Source organism: Lipophrys pholis (genome assembly GCF_963383615.2).
Source record: "Lipophrys pholis genome assembly, chromosome: 14".
Lineage (NCBI taxonomy): Eukaryota > Metazoa > Chordata > Actinopteri > Blenniiformes > Blenniidae > Lipophrys > Lipophrys pholis.
The window spans coordinates 26654451-26674528 of record NC_137633.1 but is presented as its reverse complement, the minus strand read 5'-3'; the positions used below and the strand labels follow the sequence as shown (position 1 = coordinate 26674528).

Here is a 20078-nt window from a genome sequence, read left to right as displayed (position 1 = left end):
ATGAGCTTCTCCGCCACCCTGCATGTGATTGTCTCTGGGTGGAGCAGTTCCCTCAGGGTGGAGCTGCTTCATCTGGGTGGAGCTGCTCCATCTGGGTGGAGCTGCTCCGTCAACCTGCAGGTCATTGTCTCTGGGTGGAGCTGCTCCGTCACCTGCCCGGTGACACACTGCAGGTGAAGCCGTCATATTCCAGCCTCCCACGTGACGCCTGCTGGGTTCAAAGGGCAGCAGCTCCGCCCTTTGCTGCTCCTGACAGAGCAACACTTTCTTTATCAGGTGGAGGTCGAGCTGCGAGTCGCCACTGCACCTCGACGCCTGGAAGCACTCTGCTGGAGCTCGTCCACCGCCTGAGCCAAGATGCCTAAAACGGTAGGAAAACCTCTGTTTCCATCAAATAACACCAAACGATCGGCCTCTGGCTTGTTTGTCCTCCGTTCTGATATAAAAGATTCAGCCGGTTAGAAAGTCTTCAGATGTTTTGCTCCGATAAGCAGGAACAAAACGGTGAGGAGTCCCTGCTGCTCTACCTGGAGCTTTAGTCACTGATTGAACGTCTTGCTTCTTTGTTCAAGCCTCGGAGGCTTTTTTCCTCGAGGCACAGATCTGATTTGACATTTACTCATTAACCAAAGGTAGAGTTTGACCCATGCTCCTCACATTCCTGACAGAAATATCCAGGATAAAGTTGTCTAACTCCACCCAGCCCCCTCACTACACATCAGCCTGCAGTCCATATGTCCAGCGCTGACTCAGGACTCTCGCTTCCTTCTTACTCTTGGCTTCAGTTACCAGCCACAGATCTCTGCTGGAGAAAGGAGGAGGCTGTTCATGTCGCTGTGAAGGACTGAATATTCCGAGTGACTTTGATATTCTGCATCATTTCCCTGAAACTGATAAGAAGTAGCAGCCGGAGCTTCGCTCCAGCAGCTCTGTGAGGAGACCACCTTGGCTTCTTTCACAAGTCGTCACATATCAGCCTGAGTCACAGCAGCAGCTTCAGACTTGTACTGAGCTTCAGAGAACGTCTGGCTCCAGTTTGGAGACGTTTTCCTCCAAATGTAGAGTTAAAGAAAGAAATGCTTCTTCTTCTGTGGTGGTGACGCCAGCAGTCAGTGATGAGAGGCCTCAGCAGCAAATCAGGAGCTCCAGATGTTCCCTCACACTACAAAGCTCCAGATGTTCCCTCACACTGCGGCGCTCCAGATGTTCCCTCACACTGCTGAGCTCCAGATGTTCCCTCACACTGCTGAGCTCCAGATGTTCCCTCACACTGTGCAGCCCCAGATGTTCCCTCACACTGCGGCGCTCCAGATGTTCCCTCACACTGTGCAGCTCCAGATGTTCCCTCACACTGTGCAGCCCCAGATGTTCCCTCACACTGCAGAGCTCCAGATGTTCCCTCACACTGCTGAGTTCCAGATGTTCCCTCACACTGCGGCGCTCCAGATGTTCCCTCACACTGTGCAGCTCCAGATGTTCCCTCACAGTGCAGAGCTCCAGATGTTCACTCACACTGCAGAGCTCCAGATGTTCCCTCACACTGCGGAGCTCCAGATGTTCACTCACACTGCAGAGCTCCAGATGTTCCCTCACACTGTGCAGCTCCAGATGTTCCCTCACACTGTGCAGCTCCAGATGTGCGTCAGGGTTCAGAAACTCTCAGGCTTGATGACGTTCCAGTTTATCTTTACGACGCCGGGCGTACTCTGGAAGAACTTCATAAAACGGTTGAGTAACTGCTGAAGGGCTGATGTGACCTGCAGACCCAGGTCACGACCTGTTTGTCCTGCTCTGTAGACCCAGGTCACGACCTGTTTGTCCTGCTCTGCAGACCCAGGTCAAGACCTGCAGACCCAGGTCAGGACCTGTTTGTCCTGCTCTGCAGACCCAGGTGAATACCTGCAGACCCAGGTCAGGACCTGTTTTTCCTGCTGAGCAGACCCAGGTCAGGACCTGCAGACCCAGGTGAGGACCTGCAGACCCAGGTGTAAAGGCGAGTGGGCAGCAGAGTGTTTGAACCTGCAGCCTTGCGGCTCCCCCACAGTTCAAAGTCTGAGCAGATAGAGAGTAATTACAGTTGATGAATCATCCACCTCCTGATTCTGCTTCACAGCAGCTTTAACAACACAAACAGTCGTTTCACCTGCAGGCCCAGTTTTTCTGCTTTCAGGGAGAAACGATGACGGAGACGAGATGCTTCGGTCCAACTGAATGAAGGAGATTGATCATGTGACCTTCTGCTGCAGGTTAACGTGCGCGTCACCACCATGGACGCGGAGCTGGAGTTCTCCTTCCATCCCAACACCACCGGGAAGCAGCTGTATGACCAGGTCTGCTTCACCTCGGGCTCTGGTTCTGCATCACAGAGACCAAAGGAACTGTGGGGATGTACCAGCAGGGGAAGGCTGGGGGCTGGAACAACATGTTAGATAAACCAACACACACACACACACACACACACACACACACACACACACACACACACACACACACACACACACACACACACACACACACACACACACACACACACACACACACACACACAGTCTCGAGTCACCAGCTCACTCTACAAACACTTCCACTGAAGCTCAGGCAGAACATGCAGCCTGGAGACACTGTGACTCATGATGTGTGGTGATCTTTAGTTCTGAACCGAGTCCCTGGGACTGACGGTGATCTTTGACCTGTTGCCCTTATAAACCAAGGGTACGTCCGACTTGTCCCTCCTATCTCCTTATCTATGGACTTTACCTTAACCCCTGGATGACATCATGGGGTTAGTGAAAGGTGTTAGGAGACTTCCTAAAGGAGTTAGTGAAAGGTGTTTGGAGGCTTCCTAAAGGAGTTAGTGAAAGGTGTTAGGAGGCTTCCTAAAGGAGTTAGTGAAAGGAGTTAGGAGGCTCCCTAAAGGAGTTAATGAAAGGAGTTAGGGGACTTCCTAAAGGAGTTAGTGAAAGGTGTTAGGAGGCTTCCTAAAGGAGTTAGTGAAAGGTGTTAGGAGGCTTCCTAAAGGAGTTAGTGAAAGGAGTTAGGAGACTTCCTAAAGGAGTTAGTGAAAGGAGTTAGGAGGCTTCCTAAAGGAGTTAATGAAAGGAGTTAGGGGACTTCCTAAAGGAGTTAAGGAAAGGTGTTAGGAGACTTCCTAAAGGAGTTAATGAAAGGAGTTAGGGGACTTCCTAAAGGAGTTAAGGAAAGGTGTTAGGAGACTTCCTAAAGGAGTTAGTGAAAGGAGTTAGGAGGCTTCCTAAAGGAGTTAAGAGGCTTCCTAAAGAAGTTAGTGAAAGGTGTTAGGAGGCTTCCTAAAGGAGTTAGTGAAAGGTGTTAGGAGGCTTCCTAAAGGAGTTAGTGAAGGAGATCACGGTGGTGAGGCAGTCAGACAGCGCTTTCACTTAGTGACGTCATAATAATGCGACGGCGGCTCAAGTTAGTGACGTTTGCCATGGTGGGAAAAAACTACAAGTTTCTGAAAATGAACTACAAAAAGTTCATCTGGGTTCTAGATGATTTCAAGTTGTTCTAGGCAGATTATTACTTTGGTAACTTACATGATCTGCTCCTTTTTCAGTCATCCTGAGTTTCCCTGAACGCGCCGATGAGCGGGTTCTTTTAAATGTTGTCGCCGCAAGGAATTGTGGGGGAACATGAGCTGGTCTCCTTTGGTAAAGGAAGCATCAGTGGTTTCTATGCTAAAGGAGGTTCTAAAGGAAGCATAAGTGGTTCCTAGGCTAAAGGAGGTTCTAAAGGAAGCATCAGTGTTTTCTAGGCTGAAGGAGGTTCTAAAGGAAGCATCAGTGGTCCCTAGGCTAAAGGAGGTTCTAAAGGAAGCATCAGTGGTTCCTATACTAAAGGAGGTTCTAAAGGAACCACCAGTGGTTCCTAGGCTAAAGGAGGTTCTAAAGGAAGCATCAGTGGTTCCTCAGCTAAAGGAGGTTCTAAAGGAAGCATCAGTGGTTCCTAGGCTAAAGGAGGTTCTAAAGGAAGCATCAGTTGTTCCTAGGCTAAAGGAGGTTCTAAAGGAAACATCAGTTGTTCCTAGGCTAAAGGAGGATCTAAAGGAAGCATCAGCGGTTTCTAGGCTAAAGGAGGTTCTAAAGGAAGCAACGAGCCTCCTTTCCTTTGCTTATTGAGAATTCAGACAGTCCTTATCATGGCCGCCACACAGAACAGTTCTGGGGTTCAGGAGAAGTCGGTAGAGAAGGAGACAGGAGGGACAATTTGGACAATTTGAGTCCCTGACCTTTGACCTGTTGCCCTCAGAGCAGAAGAAAACGTGGTTTCAGCAGGTCAGAGATGTTTTGCTGCTTCACCTTGTCAGGATCAAAAAGTTAAGATCAAAATTGAAAAATTAATAAAATTTCCAGGTATCGACTGAAGACCGGGTCAGACTGGAGCAACATGAGATCTTCTTCTGGTTCAAAATATTTCTGCAGCGTGTTGTCCCGTCTGAAGACACTCCGAAGTTCAACAACCGTGATAATAATCCTTTGGTTTAGAGGAGATCAAATCCTGGGTTGAGTTCAGAGTTCTCTGGTTTCTAACCAGCAGTTTGGAGTGAAGCTCAAACCACATCAACGTCTAACAGAACCAACAGTTCTGAGCCTGGATTTATCTGAACATAAAGGTCTCGTCTGATGTCTGCAGGTTCACTTCTCTGGATGTTTGTCGTCAGCGTAGAGAAGATAAGAAATAGTATGGTAACATCTGATAATATAGAGTAAGAAGAAAATTGGACCCAGAACAGATCCCTGAGGTGCTCCACGGGCCAGGTTTCCTTATCAGACATTTCTCCATTTAGACAAACACTAAACGTTTCCTCAGTTATGGCATGTAAACAGTTTTAAAACACCAGTAATCCCTAATAAATCCCAAAGCCTGGTAATCCTGAGACTGTGAGGGGCAGAACCAAAGGTCAGGGAGTGGTCCAGAAGAACCAGAACCAGAGGTTAGAGAGATCAGAGAGTGGTCCAGAAGAACCAGAACCAGAGGTCAGATGGATCAGAGAGTGGTCCAGAAAAACCAGGACCAAACCACCAGAACCTGCTGCCACCAAATGTCTCCGCAATCTTTAACTTCAGCCCTTTTTCTCGAATTTAATGTGAGAAAAGCCAATTGGACATGAACTCAACATAAACAGGTCCCCTCCAAAAGGCAGCAGTGCTGCAGTGCAAACCACTGAACCACCGCGTCGCACCCCTGAACCTGCATGAAGGAGTCGACCTTCGATTAATGTTATTCTAGACAGATACAGAGGAAACTGATGATTCATCATTTCTCCTATTTAACATAGGGAAGCAGGGAGGTGGAGACTAACACACACACACACACACACACACACACACACACACACACACACACACACACACACACACACACACACACACACACACACACGCCCCCGTGCACAGGGAGAACATGCAAACTCCTCACAGAGAGATTTGATGGGAAGTCTTCCAGAATGTGTGTGTGATGATGATGATGATGATGATGATGAAGAGAGATGAAGAAGTGAAGAAGCAGGTTGTAATGTTGAGGCTCTCTTCAGGTGGCCCGGACCATCGGCCTGCGGGAGACCTGGTTCTTCGGGCTGCTGTTTCTGGACAACAAAGGCTTCTACACATGGTTGAACTCTGACAAGAAGGTAATTTATTAGTAGTATTTTTTATTTATTTATTTATTTATTATTATTATTATTATTATAATAAACCTAGAAAATGCTGAAATGGTTTTAAAATCTTCTCCCACTGGCAGATATTTTCTGTGACATTTAAGTAAGTTTGTGATTGTGAAAATGAAATCAGACATGAACTCGTTCACTTGATAAATGAACAGGACTTCCCTAAAGTCATATGTTATCATTATTTATAAAAATCCTGTCTATAAACAGATTTTCCATAAGAAATCCAGCCCAAAGTCGGCCACCAAGAGCAAATCCAATGTTAATTTAAGACTGAATATCAAGAAACATTTAACACAGAAACTGTACGACTGTGTCATAAGAACAATAGACAATAACAGGTTGTCAGACAGTGTCAGACTCTGGGATACATGTTTTAAGATTAGTTTATTTATCTTTTTTAGCTTTTATACATAAATGTTTATGTTTGTTGCATTTCAGTCATGAGATCAAGTGAAAGTTAGACCCAATTAGTTTCTTCCACATTCTGTTTGTTTTTCTTTTCTTCTCCTCGGCGCTGCTCCGCTGTAATGAGCCTCCACTGTGGCGTTCTATTTTATTGCAATGTGTTTTCGTTGTGAGTTTATCTGGCCGCCGCCCGCTGCATCTCTCCTCACCTCCTCCACTGACCTCCTGCTGCTCCTGCTCACCTGTGCAGGTGATGTCTCAGGACATGAGGCGAGAGACGCCCCTGCAGTTCAAGCTGAAGGTCAAGTTCTACCCCGAGGACGTGACGGAGGAGCTGATCCAGGACGTCACCCGGAAGCTGTTCTTCCTGCAGGTGAAGGAGGACCTCCTGCAGGAGGAGGTGTACTGCCCCCCCGAGACGGCCGTGCTGCTGGCCTCCTACGCCGTGCAGGCCAAGTACGGAGAGTACAACAAGTTCACGCACAACTCGGGCTACCTGTCGTCTGAGCGCCTGCTGCCCAAGAGGTGAGCCGTGCTGCCCTCACAGTGACGACCGTCCTGGAGGGTTAGTTAGGGTTAGTTAGTGTGTCGACCGTGAGAGGGAAGCTGCCCCTGACGTTCATCTCATCACAATCTGGAACTTTATTGTCACTGCCATTAAAACAACGAAACTTTGTCGGCCAGTCTTTGAGCAGCAGTTCCATTGTTAAAAAAAACAACAGTTCAGTATGAAACTAGTATAAAAACGCTCCAACATAAATTTAAAAAAGATATGAAGAAGCCTCAATGAAGCTGATTGTAACTGACTGTAAAGTGACTCTGCTGACATCAGAAGCACAAACACTCTGCGGCTACAAATAAATACATGATTCAAGAAAAGGTCTCCGAAATGAATCCGATGTGTTCAAACAGAGAACAGACTTCATCCTCCTCGACAGGAGCAAAGTTCATGTAACTTCCCTTCTCATGCAGCGGCCGGACTCCTGCCTGGGAGTCAGTGGCTGACTGAAGCCTCTTCCTGTTTCTCCACTTTGAACCAGGAAGTAAAACAAACGTTGAGTTCAGATCGAGCTGCTGACTCACAGTGAATTCAAACTGTGAAAATGTTTGTTAATGACTTTGTATTTCGTGTAGGAGGACTGCAACCAATCAGATTAGACGCATAAATCTTCTCCTTCAAGACTGTGAATAAAATAAAAACAACATTTATAAATCCTTCTCGGAGCACTCGATCAGTGAAACGAGGATCTGAGGCCGTTTCTCTCCGTCACTGTTGCATTACAGCATGAAACTCAAAGGGCTTTTTTTCTGAATCTGAATGAAGAAAAGACATTAAAATAACTAAATTAACTATTTCAATAAAGGTTTGATGGATTTAAAATTTCAAGTGATTCCACATAAAAAGAGGGTTTACCATCAGAGTGTTGAAGTTCAGTCTGTAAACTATTGGATCAGCCAGAGAACAGCTGAATGCAGTGAAGAGCAGCGGCGGCAGGAAGAGAGTGTTTCCTGTTTCTGACGGCTCGTCTCTCCTCCAGGGTGCTGGAACAACACAAACTGAGCAAGGAGCAGTGGGAGGATCGCATCCAGATCTGGCACGCCGAGCACGGCACCATGCTCAAGTACGTGACCTCTGATTGGTGGAAACCTCCTCCACAGTGTTTATGGCAACAAACAGACAAATATTAGCTTCAAGTCTGAACTTTCCAGGTGTCAAATTACACCTGGAAAGTTCAGACCAAGTGTGAAACGAGGATTTAATAAAGAGTTGAACTGGAGCAAACGAGCCACTGATGGAGGTTCAGACACAACCGGCCAACCAGGTTCCAACACCACGGTAAACTGACATGGAGGGGCGGTGGTCTGTCAGGGGTGTTTCTGTTTGTCCTGTGGTGGTCTGTCAGGTGTCTTTCTGTTTGTCCTGTGGTGGTCTGTCAGGTGTGTTTCTGTTTGTCCTGTGGTGGTCTGTCAGGTGTCTTTCTGTTTGTCCTGTGGTGGTCTGTCAGGTGTCTTTCTGTTTGTCCTGTGGTGGTCTGTCAGGGGTGTTTCTGTTTGTCCTGTGGTGGTCTGTCAAGTGTCTTTCTGTTTGTCCAGCGGTGGTCTGTCTGGTGTCTTTCTGTTTGTCCTGTGGTGGTCTGTCAGGTGTGTTTCTGTTTGTCCAGCGGTGGTCTGTCAGGTGTGTTTCTGTTTGTCCAGCGGTGGTCTGTCAGGTGTGTTTCTGTTTGTCCAGCGGTGGTCTGTCAGGTGTCTTTCTGTTTGTTCTGCGGTGGTCTGTCAGGGTAGATATGGGCTTTTGCCTCATTGAGCTGGAATCAGCTCCAACTTGTTGCTTTGTTTACTTGTAAAGTGGATATGATGATGATGAGGATGAAGGATGAAAACAGTGACAGACAGACTGACGTCCTGGACAGAGGACACTCAGGAAGGAAGGTCTTTTCATATCAGGGGTTTTAATAAACCTTTAGCAGTAGATGAAGTTTTTCCCTGGAAATGATCTTCTCCACTGTCGGATCCAATCAGGGAGGACGCCATGATGGAGTTCTTGAAGATCGGTCAGGACCTGGAGATGTACGGCGTCAACTTCTTTGAGATCAAGAACAAGAAGGGCTCCGAACTGTGGCTGGGCGTCGACGCTCTGGGACTCAACATCTACGAGAAGGAGGACAAGTACGTCTGTTATTCTGTTGTTCTCTCCACTGTGTTGTTTTGTTGTTCTCTCCACTGTGTTGTTCTGTTGTTCTCTCCACTGTGTTGTTCTCTCCACTGTATTGTTCTGTTGTTCTCTCCACTGTGTTGTTCTGTTGTTCTCTCCACTGTGTTGTTCTGTTGTTCTCTCCACTGTGTTGTTCTCTCCACTGTATTGTTCTGTTGTTCTCTCCACTGTGTTGTTCTGTTGTTCTCTCCACTGTATTGTTCTGTTGTTCTCTCCACTGTGTTGTTCCGTTGTTCTCTCCACAGTGTTGTTCTGTTGTTCTCTCCACTGTATTGTTCTGTTGTTCTCTCCACTGTGTTGTTCTGTTGTTCTCTCCACTGTGTTGTTCTGTTGTTCTGTTATTCTGTTGTTCTCTCCACTGTGTTGTTCTCTCCACTGTATTGTTCTGTTGTTCTCTCCACTGTGTTGTTCTGTTGTTCTCTCCACTGTATTGTTCTGTTGTTCTCTCCACTGTGTTGTTCTGTTGTTCTCTCCACAGTGTTGTTCTGTTGTTCTCTCCACTGTGTTGTTCTGTTCTGTTCTCTCCACGGTGTTGTTCCGTTGTTCTCTCCACAGTGTTGTTCTCTCCACAGTGTTGTTCCGTTGTTCTCTCCACAGTGTTGTTCTGTTGTTCTCTCCACTGTGTTGTTCTGTTCTGTTCTCTCCACGGTGTTGTTCCGTTGTTCTCTCCACAGTGTTGTTCTCTCCACAGTGTTGTTCCGTTGTTCTCTCCACAGTGTTGTTCTGTTGTTCTCTCCACAGTGTTGTTCTGTTGTTCTCTCCACAGTGTTGTTCTGTTGTTCTCTCCACGATGTTGTTCTGTTGTTCTCTCCACAGTGTTGTTCTGTTGTTCTCTCCACGATGTTGTTCTGTTGTCCTCTCCACAGTGTTGTTCTGTTCTGTTCTCTCCACGATGTTGTTCTGTTGTTCTCTCCACAGTGTTGTTCTGTTGTCCTCTCCACGATGTTGTTCTGTTGTTCTCTCCACAGTGTTGTTCTGTTGTTCTCTCCACGGTGTTGTTCTCTCCACTGTGTTGTTCTGTTGTTCTGTTATTCTGTTGTTCTCTCCACGGTGTTGTTCTGTTCTGTTCTCTCCACGGTGTTGTTCTGTTGTCCTCTCCACGATGTTGTTCTGTTGTTCTCTCCACAGTGTTGTTCTGTTGTTCTCTCCACAGTGTTGTTCTGTTGTTCTCTCCACAGTGTTGTTCTGTTGTTCTCTCCACGGTGTTGTTCTCTCCACAGTGTTGTTCTGTTGTTCCCTCCACATTGCTGATGTTCAGCTCTAGTCTGTCAGTTACTCTGTCTAAAGCTCCGCCCCCAGCTGATATCACGCAGGTGAAGTGACCAGATGACCGGAGTGGACTGGAGGGGAACGTCCGGCCGGTCAGGACTCAGTCATCGACCTCCATTCTTTTAATAGCTACTCATGTAGTTTCCAGAAGGTCGTCGACCTGGTTCTTGTAGCGTTGGAGCTCAGCGCAGCTCTGACCCGTCTGTTGTTTCCCCTCAGACTTTCTCCGAAGATCGGATTCCCCTGGAGCGAGATCCGAAACATTTCCTTCAGTGACAAAAGGTTCCTCATCAAGCCCATCGACAAGAAATCACCTGTAAGTGTTGATAGTCGCTTTGTTCCAAAACGTCAGTTTAACAAAAACCTCTACAGCAGTCGAATCCTGTTCACACACATTTCCTCTGCCAGCAGTAGAACCAAACCTGATAATAAGAACAAATTCCTCGTCGTGTGAAAACGACCTGCAATAAATCGGATTCAGATTCTGATTCATTCTGAACTTGAAGCTAAAATTCAATAAACTCAAATTCATTTCAAATTCATAGAACACAATTGTATTTCACCAGCTTCTGTTCAGACTCAAGACAATTCACAACTTTACAAAGAAACACTAAAGCAAGTCAATTGATCCTTTCTAGGATTAGATTATACAGTCAGATTGAATGGATAGATTATAGTGATAGATTAATAGATTACAGGGATAGATTCATAGATTGTAGGGATAGATTATAGGGTTAGATTAATAGATTATGGGGTTAATTAATAGATTATAGGGATAGATTAATAGATTATAGGGATAGATTATAGAAATAGATCATTCGATTATAGGGTTATATCAATAGATTATAGGGTTAGATTAATAGATTATGGGGTTAATTAATAGATTATAGGGTTAGATTAATAGATTATGGGGTTAATGCATAGATTATAGGGATAGATTAATAAATTATAGGGATAGATTAATAGATTATAGGGTTAGATTAATAGATTATGGGGTTAATTAATAGATTATAGGGCTAGATTAAGTCAAACTCAGAAGTCAAAGTCAAATTTATTATCAATACTACAATATGTACAGGACATACAGAGTTTTGAAATGGCGTTTCTCTCTGGCCCATGGTGTAAACATAAAAGTATAAAAAGTAAATAAAAATAAATATAAACAGGAAAATAAAAACAGCAAACAGAAAGACATAAAAACAGGTCCCTGACTTAATTTCCCAACTAAAAGAGGCTGGTAGGGTTCAGTGTAGGAAGATGGATGGTGGGTATTTGGGGGAGTTCAATGTGTGTGTGTGTGTGTGGGTTTGTGTGTGTGTGTGTGTGTGTGTGTGTGTGTGTGTGTGTGTGTGTGTGTGTGTGTGTGTGTGTGTGTGTGTGTGTGTGTGTGTGTGTGTGTGTGTGTGTGTGTGTGTGTGTGTGTGTGTGTGTGTGTGTGTGTGTGTGTGTCAGGATCCAGCTTTGTGTGAGCGAGGCAGTGGGGGCAGAGCCGGGAGGGAGTTGAGTGTCCTGACAGCCTGGTGGACGAAGCTGTCCCTCAGTGGGCTGGTCCTGGCTTGGAGGCTCCACAGTCTCCTCCCCGATGGCAGCAGGCTGAATAGGCTGTGTAACGGGTGGGTGGGGTCACCTGCGATGCCGAGGGCCTCGCGGGTGAGGCGGGTGGCGTAGATGTCATGGAGGGCGGGGAGAGAGGCGCCAGTGATCTTCTCAGCTGCTCTCACGATGCGCTGGAGGGTTCTGCGGCAGGATGCGGTGCCGGTGCCGTGCCACACCGTGATGCAGCTGGTCATGAGTGACTCGATGGTGCCTCTGTAGAAGGTGCACATGATGGGGGGCGGGGCTCTGGCTCTTCTCAGCTTGCGGAGGAAGGAGAGGTGCTGGTGAGCTTTCTTGGCCAGGGATGTGGTGTTGATGGTCCAGGAGAGGTCCTCTGTGATGTGAACACCCAGGACCTTGGTGCTGCTCACCCTCTCCACAGCAGCACCGTTGATGGACAGAGGGGAGTGCTGGGTCCACGCTCTCCTGAAGTCCACAACCATCTACTTCGTCTTCTCCACCTTCAGGAAGAGATTGTTGTGGCTGCACCACTTTGCCAGGCGGCTCGCCTCAGTCCTGTAGTTCGTCTCATCGCCGTTGCTGATGAGACCCCCCACGGTCGTGTCGTCCGCAAACTTGATGAAGAGGTTGCAGCTGTGAGACGGTGTGCAGTGATGGGTCAGCAGGGTGAAGAGGAGGGGGCTCAGCACACATCGTGTTCAGAATGATGGTGCTTGATGTGTTGCTGCCGACCCGTGCTGCTTGTGGTCTCCCAGTCAGGAAGTCCAGTAGCCAGTAGCACAGCGTCGTGTTCAGACCCAGCCGGTCCAGTTTGGCGATCAGCTGCTGGGGGATGATTGTGTAGAATGTTGAACTGAAGTCAATGAACAGCATTCGAACATAAGAGTCTTTTTAGTCCAGATGTCTTAAAGCCGTGTGAAGGGTGGTGGCGATGGCGTCATCTGTTGAGCAGTTTGACCGATATGCAAACTGGAAAGGATCCAGGGAGGGGGGAGGACAGCCTTCATGTTTTCCATAACTAACCATTCGAAGCCCTTCATGAGGATGGGGGTGAGTGCAACCGGGCGGTAGTCGTTGAGGCAGGATGGTTGGCGACTTCTTTGGGACCGGGATGAAGGTGGTGACTCTGAGGCATGTGGGGACAATAGCCTGACTCAGCGAGATGTTGAAGATGTCTGCGAGGACATCAGTGAGTTCGCCCGCACAGTCTCTCAGCACCCGGCCAGGTATTTTGTCAGGACCTGGAGCTTTGCGGGCGTTGATCCTGCGGAGTGTTGTCCTCAAATTGTCCTTCGACGGCGTGATCGCCTGGTCCAGCGTATTGTTTCCCCGTGTAGGAAAGTCTATGTGTTTTTGCAGTTCTGGGAACAGTCTTTGGGTTCGCAGGGTTGAAATCACCCGCCAAGATGAAAAAAGGTGGTGTTAGATTTAATTTGATCTAAATTCTCTAGATTCTGCATGTTCCTAAAACTGTGGCTGACTTAAGGAAGCAACAGATCTGAGAGAGTTAAGTATTAACAGAATTATTTATTAAACAAAGACATTCTCACCACATGGTCAGCTGCACACATGGGAGGATGTAATCCCATTGTCTCTAACAGTGAAGCTAAAATGGCAGACTACATAGAAGGATTCAAGTTAACATAATCTGACAGTGGGCTGCTGCTGCTCACTGATGTGCAGATAGAGTTCATGTAGTGCCTCAGTCTTGCTGTTGTTATTGGAGCTCAGAAGGATGTAAACAACGACGATCATAACTGCTGTAAACTCCCTCGGCAGATAGAATAACCATACACTCCAGTAACGGTGAGCAGTGCTTGTGAACCATAACAGCGTCCCGGCACCAGGCCTCATTGATGTAAACACAGAGTCCCCCGCCGCGGGTCTCATCTCCTTTAACGAGAACTCTGTCTGCTCAGCAGCTTGTTAGCCGCTCGAGCTGAATGGCCCGGTCCGGAACGTTGTTGTTACACCATGTTTCCGTAAATACAAAAACACAGCAGTCTGTCAATAGATAATAGGGATATATTAATAGATTATAGGGATATATTAGAGCCCCCGGCCAGCTCAGTTGGTAGAGCATGAGACTCTCAATCTCAAGGTAGAGGGTTCGTGTCCCACGCCGGGCACCACCTTCCTGTGGGCTCTCCACCTGCAGGAAGTTTCTTAATGGTGCAATGTGATCTGGGTGACGGTGCTCAGACTGACACCCCCACCACCCGGAAACGGATAAGAGGGAGAAGATGGATGGATGGATGGATGGATGGATGGATGGATGGATGGATGGATGGATGGATGGATTAAATATAATGTGTTAAAATGTCATATTTATTTTGCCTATTATTTATTAAATACATTGACTTATTATTTTAATTTATGAAGCAAAGTCCCAAAATAAGTTTCATCACTGTGTGTTTATGTTTACAGGTTGCACAGTCAGTCACACAGCAACTTACCTAATTCTTTCAGGTAGAATAGAGTAAAAACATTGGTGTGTGTTTGTTCACATGTAGAGAGGCTTCACAGAGAAACCTTGAGAGAGGAGCAGAAGAGAAAGCTGAGGTGTTGTTTCCCTGCAGGAGTTCATATTTTACGCTCCTCGGCTGCGGGTGAACAAACGCATCCTGCAGCTGTGCATCGGGAACCATGAACTCTACACGCGGCGCCGCAAACCTGACAGCATCGAGGTGCAGCAGATGAAGGCTCAGGCCAAAGAGGAGCGGCTGCAGAAGAAGCTGGAGAGGTACGAAGCACAAGGCATCAACTCTTCATCCACACCAACAGTGGGAACATGAGCCTGTGTCTGCAGGGATCATCTGGAGAGCGAGAAGAGGAAGAGGGAGGCCATGGAGAGAGAGAAGGAGCTGATGGAGAGGGAGAAGCAGGAGCTGGTGATGAAGCTGTACGAGTTCGAAGAGTCCACCAAGAGAGCAGAGAGAGGTACACACACACACACACACACACACACACACACACACACACACACACACACACACACACACACACACACACACACACACACACACACACACCTAACCATCCTTCTCAAGCTGTGAGTTTTCTGCAGGTTTCAGTTTTCACTCATAAATTCTAATGTTTCTATTAAAGAGGGGCGTCATGCTGTGATGGACGGTTTACTTTACCTTACTTTACTTTACTTTACTTTACTTTACTTTACTTTACTTTACTTTACTTTACTTTACTTTACTTTACTGACCAGGCCAAGAGTTCAGAAGTTAGTTTAGTTTATTTCTGTTGACTTCGTTCAGACTTTATATCTTTTCATGAATTTCTCTAATGACAGTTACTTTTATCAAAAAATGGCTTTTATCGCTTTTTTACACCTTTAATAATCTGCAGGGTTTCAGCAGGACGAGTGTTGGTGACCATCAGGAGGTCGAGAAGACAGGGTCATGTTCCACTGACTGTTTGTTCCTCTGATGTTTGTTCCACTGACTGTTTGTGTTCTACTGACTGTTTGTTCCACTGATGTTTGTTCCACTGACTGTTTGTGTTCCACTGATTGTTTGTGTTCTACTGACTGTTTGTGTTCTACTGACTGTTTGTGTTCCACTGATTGTTTGTGTTCTACTGATTGTTTGTGTTCTACTAACTTTGTGTTCCACTGACTTTGTGTTCCACTGATTGTTTGTGTTCTACTAACTTTGTGTTCCACTGACTTTGTGTTCCACTGATTGTTTGTGTTCTACTAACTTTGTGTTCCACTGACTTTGTGTTCCACTGATTGTTTGTGTTCTACTAACTTTGTGTTCCACTGACTTTGTGTTCCACTGATTGTTTGTGTTCTACTAACTTTGTGTTCTACTGACTGTTTGTGTTTCACTGATTGTTTGTGTTCTACTGATTGTTTGTGTTCTACTAACTTTGTGTTCTACTGACTGTTTGTGTTCCACTGATTGTTTGTGTTCTACTGACTGTTTGTGTTCTACTAACTTTGTGTTCTACTGACTCTTTGTGTTCCACTGACTGTTTGTGTTCTACTGATTGTTTGTGTTCCACTGATTGTTTGTGTTCCACTGACTGTTTGTGTTCCACTGATTGTTTGTGTTCTACTGATTGTTTGTGTTCCACTGACTTTGTGTTCCACTGATTGTTTGTGTTCCACTGACTGACTGTGTTCTACTGATTGTTTGTGTTCCACTGATTGTTTGTGTTCCACTGACTGACTGTGTTCCACTGATTGTTTGTGTTCCACTGACTGACTGTGTTCCACTGACTGTTTGTGTTCCACTGATTGTGTTCCACCGACTGTGTTCCACTGACTGTGTTCCACTGACTGTTGACGGTGTTTGTAGTTTATTGGCTGAAGGAGCCTCTGACGTAGGGAACCACGGCGCTGGTTGACGTTCCATTGTCCCGCAGAGCTTCAGGAGCAGCTGGACCGGGCCATGAGGCTGGAGGAGGAGAGGAGGAGGGCGGAGCAGGAGGCGGCCCGGTTGGAAGCAGAGAGGATGGAGGCCATCATGGCCAAGGAGGAGTTGACTCGGCAGGCGGAGGAGCAGATGAAGGGCCAGGAACAGCTGGTGGGCAGCAGAGGAAATGTTCTGGTTGGTTCTGCTGGCAGCAGGTCTGGTACCTGACTAACCTCTGTGTCTCGCCTCCAGGCTGCAGAACTGGCAGAGTACAGCGCCAAGATCACCCTGCTGGAGGAGGAGAACCGGGTCAAGGAGGCGGAGGCTGACACCTGGCACAGCAAGGTGAGTCTCTGGACCCCCAGAACCAGTCCACTAGTCCTGGAGCCTCTAGTGGTGAAACACAACACACACTAGTGAAGAGCTGCTGAGCCCTGGACAGAGACACACACATTACACACACTACACACACACCACACACACACCACACACACACTACACTACACTACACACATTACACACACTACACTACCCTCACTACACACATTACACACTACACACACACACACACACTCTACACACACTACACTACAATACACACACTACACACAACAAACCTGCAGCCAGTTTCGAATCTGATAATACCCCCCCCCCCCCCCCCCCCCAGGCCATCAGTGTGGAGGAGAGTCTGGAGAGGACAAAGGAAGAGCTCTACACGGTGAAGACGTCCTCCGTCTCGGATGTTGCTACTCATGAGTCCGGCGCTTCCTCATCCTCGTCCTCATCCTCGGACAGCGAGAGCGACCATGAGCACAGCGACCATGAGCACAGCGAGGAGAACAGCACCTACAGCGCCGAGCTGCAGTCGCAGGGCATCGGCGACCACCGGCTGGAGGAGGAGCGTCTGACGGAGGCCGAGAAGAACGAGCGCCTGCAGAGGCAGCTCCTGGTGCGTTCAGGGTCACTCCACCTTTCTCTGCTTCACACTGAACCTCCTTCACCAGCTCTGCTCTTCTTTTCCTACCCCTCCATCTTCAACTGCCTCTCGCCCTGAGCCTCAGGGTCTAGGACCAGGGTCTAGCTCCAGGGTGTAGCTTCAGGGTCCAGGGTCTAGATCCAGGGTCCAGGGTCTAGCTCCAAGGTCTAGGTCCAGGGTCTAGCTCCAGGGACTAGTTCCAAGATCCAGGGTCTAGAACCAGGGTCTAGCTCTAGAGTCTAGGTCTAGGGTCTAGGTCCAGGGTCGAGCTCCAGGGTCCAGGGTCCAGGGTCTCCACACGATTCACCCACTCCTTCCACTCCTCCCTCTCTACCTGCTCCTCCCTCTCCACCAACACCTCCCTTTCACTTGTTCCACCAACTTCCCCCTGTTCATCTGCTCCACCCACTCTTTCCTCTCCACCCACTGTTCCCTCTCCATCAACTCCTCCCTCTCACTTGCTCCACCAACTTCTCCCTGTCTATCTGCTCCACCCACTTTTCCCTCTCCACTCATTCTTCCCTCTCCACCCCCTCCTCCCTCTCTACCTGCTCCTCCCTCTCCACCTGCTCCACCTTCTCCTCCCTCTCCACCTGCTCCACCTTCTCCTCCCTCTCCACCTGCTCCTCCCTCTCCACTTGCTCCACCAACTTCTCTCTGTCCACCTGCTCCACCCTCTCCAATCATTCTTCCCTCTTCACCAACTCCTCCCTCTCCACCTGCTCCACCCACTCCTCCCTCTCCACCCTCTTCTCTCCAGTGTTCATCTCCAGCTGTAGCAGCAGCAGTTTGTCTTCCTCCTTTAAAACCAGATTTCTTCTTTGTGTGGACGAAGGCCGGCCACATTTCTCAGAAAACAATCGGATATTTCCTGAAGTTTCAGTTGCTCGGTTCCTTCTGCTCCTCGGTTTCACATTCTTATCGACGACTTTAGTCCATCGTGTTGTTTGATAAAGTGATGACCTGGTGAGCAGTAGTGACAGGAAGCAGTCCAGTCTTCTCTCTGACCCCGGCTCGTCCACAGGCCCTGAGCTCGGAGCTGGCCGGCGCCCGAGACGACAGCATGAAGACCAAGAACGACCTGCTGCACGCCGAGAACGTCCGGGTGGGCCGGGACAAGTACAAGACGCTCCGTCAGATCCGCCTGGGCAACACCAAGCAGAGGGTCGACGAGTTCGAGGCCTTGTAAAAACCCGGACCTGCAGAGCAGCGGGGTCTCCACTCCACGTGACCTCCACCACCTCCACCACCTCAGACACCCGACTCGTCTGCACGAGTCTCGACTCAGCGGCCCAAAGCAGCGATGCCTTGATTTTAGTTCTCGTAGCACTGAAAGGTGTTTCATCCTTTAGCACCGTTTCAGTGTCAAGAAAGAAAACATGAAGAAATAAAATCAACTCATTTGACTTTGAGATGTTTTTAATGTGTCAAACTGAAGGCGTTAATTTCCGTGTATTTAATGATGCAGCAGATATTCTAGAATATTCCACCAGTTTGTCTGAACGAGCTCCGTGTCTCATTCCTGATCTGCCTGTGTGTAATAAAAGAGACAAACTCAACCCTGCTCCGGTTGTTATTCCTCTGTCGGAGAGTTCGACGCCGCCTTGGTTTCATTCAGAAATCAGAAAACTTTATTGTCACCACAATAAAATCGGAGTCGGCTTCATGCTCCTGCTTTTCAGATATTTTGTGGCATTAATTATTTATTTACTTATTTTCTGCTCTGTTATATTTGTTTTTAGTTTTTTTAGTGAGATTTTTTTCTGTGTGTTTTTTTTTGGTATAATTTCATTTCTGCCCACGTGTCCAAAATAAACGTTTCAATTCAGTTTAATTCAAAAATCAACTAAACTTTGTTAGTTCAGCTCTTCCATCCTGTTCAATGCGTCTCTGTTTCAGTGTTCTTCTAATCTCGCCGCGTTAAACATTCATGAGCTTTATGGTTTTATGTGAGGGTGTGGAGTCGTGACAGCAGAACTGTTTCACACAGAGACCTTCAGACCTCCAGGACGTCTCACCTGGTCCAGTTGATGTCAGGACGTTATTCAGGAGGTCAAATTCCTTCATGGGTAAATAGAAGACGTGTGAAATGAGCCGAGAGGAAACGTGTGAAGCTCCTGGAGTCGCTCTGCTGGAAGCAGCAGAACATCACTTCATGATTCTCTCACAAACACCAGGATCCAACGCTGCTGCTGGTTTTAGTTATTAGACCGAGGTCAAAGGTCAACTTCAAGAGAGAGGTCATGTACAGACAGTACAAAATAAATCATTACAGACGAAAGGACCGTCACCTTCTAAACCACAATTTAAACAAATTTCTTCTAAATTCCTGAGAATCACTTTAAAATCCGAAATGTTTAAACCCTGCTGCAGTGAACTTCAGGCTGAAGGAGACGAAGGAGAAAGAAATGAGTTCAACTCCACAAAGGTTAAGCTGTCACAAGGAGGGAATTTAAGTTAACAGGAATAATTTCACCCTCAGCCACACTAAAGTTGAGGGACTGTCTGCAAAATTGTAAAACCTCTACCACAGTGAAGACGGACACTCCAAACCACCTCTCACTGTCAGACCAACTGCTGGAGTGTGAACAAGTGAAGCTGCAGGCATTCTTGTGATATAGTGAATATCAGTCAGGTTAATGTGGTGACACAGTGAATATCAGTCACCTTATTCTGGTGACACAGTGAACCTCCATCCATCCATCCATCCATTTTCTTCCGCTTATCCGGGGCCGGGTCGCGGGGGCAGCAGTCTAAGCAAGGAAGCCCAGACTTCCCTCGCCCCAGGGACTGAGGTTCACTGTCTCCCCCTTGAACTGCCACCTTATCGCGGTGGGGGAGTTTGAGTACCCGAATGATCCTAGGAGCTACGTTGTCGGGGGGCTTGCCCCCCAGTAGGATCTCCCAAGGCAAACTGGTTCTAGGTGACGAGTCAGACCAAAAGCAGTTCAACAAGCCCCCTATGAAAATACAACAAAAGAGGAAAGTGACGTCGCCCGGCGAGGCGCAGCCGGGGCCTCACCCTGGAGCTAGGCCTGGGGTTGGGGCTCGCATGCGAGCGCCTGTGTGTGTGTCTGGGTGTCGCGGGGTCCTCTCAACAACCTT

General features: G+C 47.6%; 1 protein-coding gene across 1 annotated transcript; it reads left to right on the top strand.

The window, feature by feature from the left end:
- Positions 1-251: 251 nt before the first annotated feature.
- ezra (ezrin a) lies at positions 252-18657 on the top strand. Its single transcript, XM_080479723.1, has 13 exons — positions 252-369; positions 2247-2330; positions 5546-5641; positions 6336-6610; positions 7624-7707; positions 8606-8752; positions 10287-10383; positions 14204-14367; positions 14434-14564; positions 16008-16168; positions 16250-16342; positions 16665-16946; positions 17998-18657. The coding sequence occupies exons 1-13, from the start codon at positions 358-360 to the stop codon at positions 18160-18162; spliced, it is 1791 nt and encodes a 596-aa protein (XP_080335849.1). The 5' UTR covers positions 252-357; the 3' UTR covers positions 18163-18657.
- Positions 18658-20078: the final 1421 nt, after the last annotated feature.

Excerpts from the sequence above, each read along its gene's own strand:
- ezra (XM_080479723.1), top strand. Across the intron at positions 2,331-5,545 it reads GGAAGCAGCTGTATGACCAG|GTGGCCCGGACCATCGGCCT; the intron begins GTCTGCTTCACC and ends GGCTCTCTTCAG. Across the intron at positions 16,169-16,249 it reads TGAAGGGCCAGGAACAGCTG|GCTGCAGAACTGGCAGAGTA; the intron begins GTGGGCAGCAGA and ends TCTCGCCTCCAG.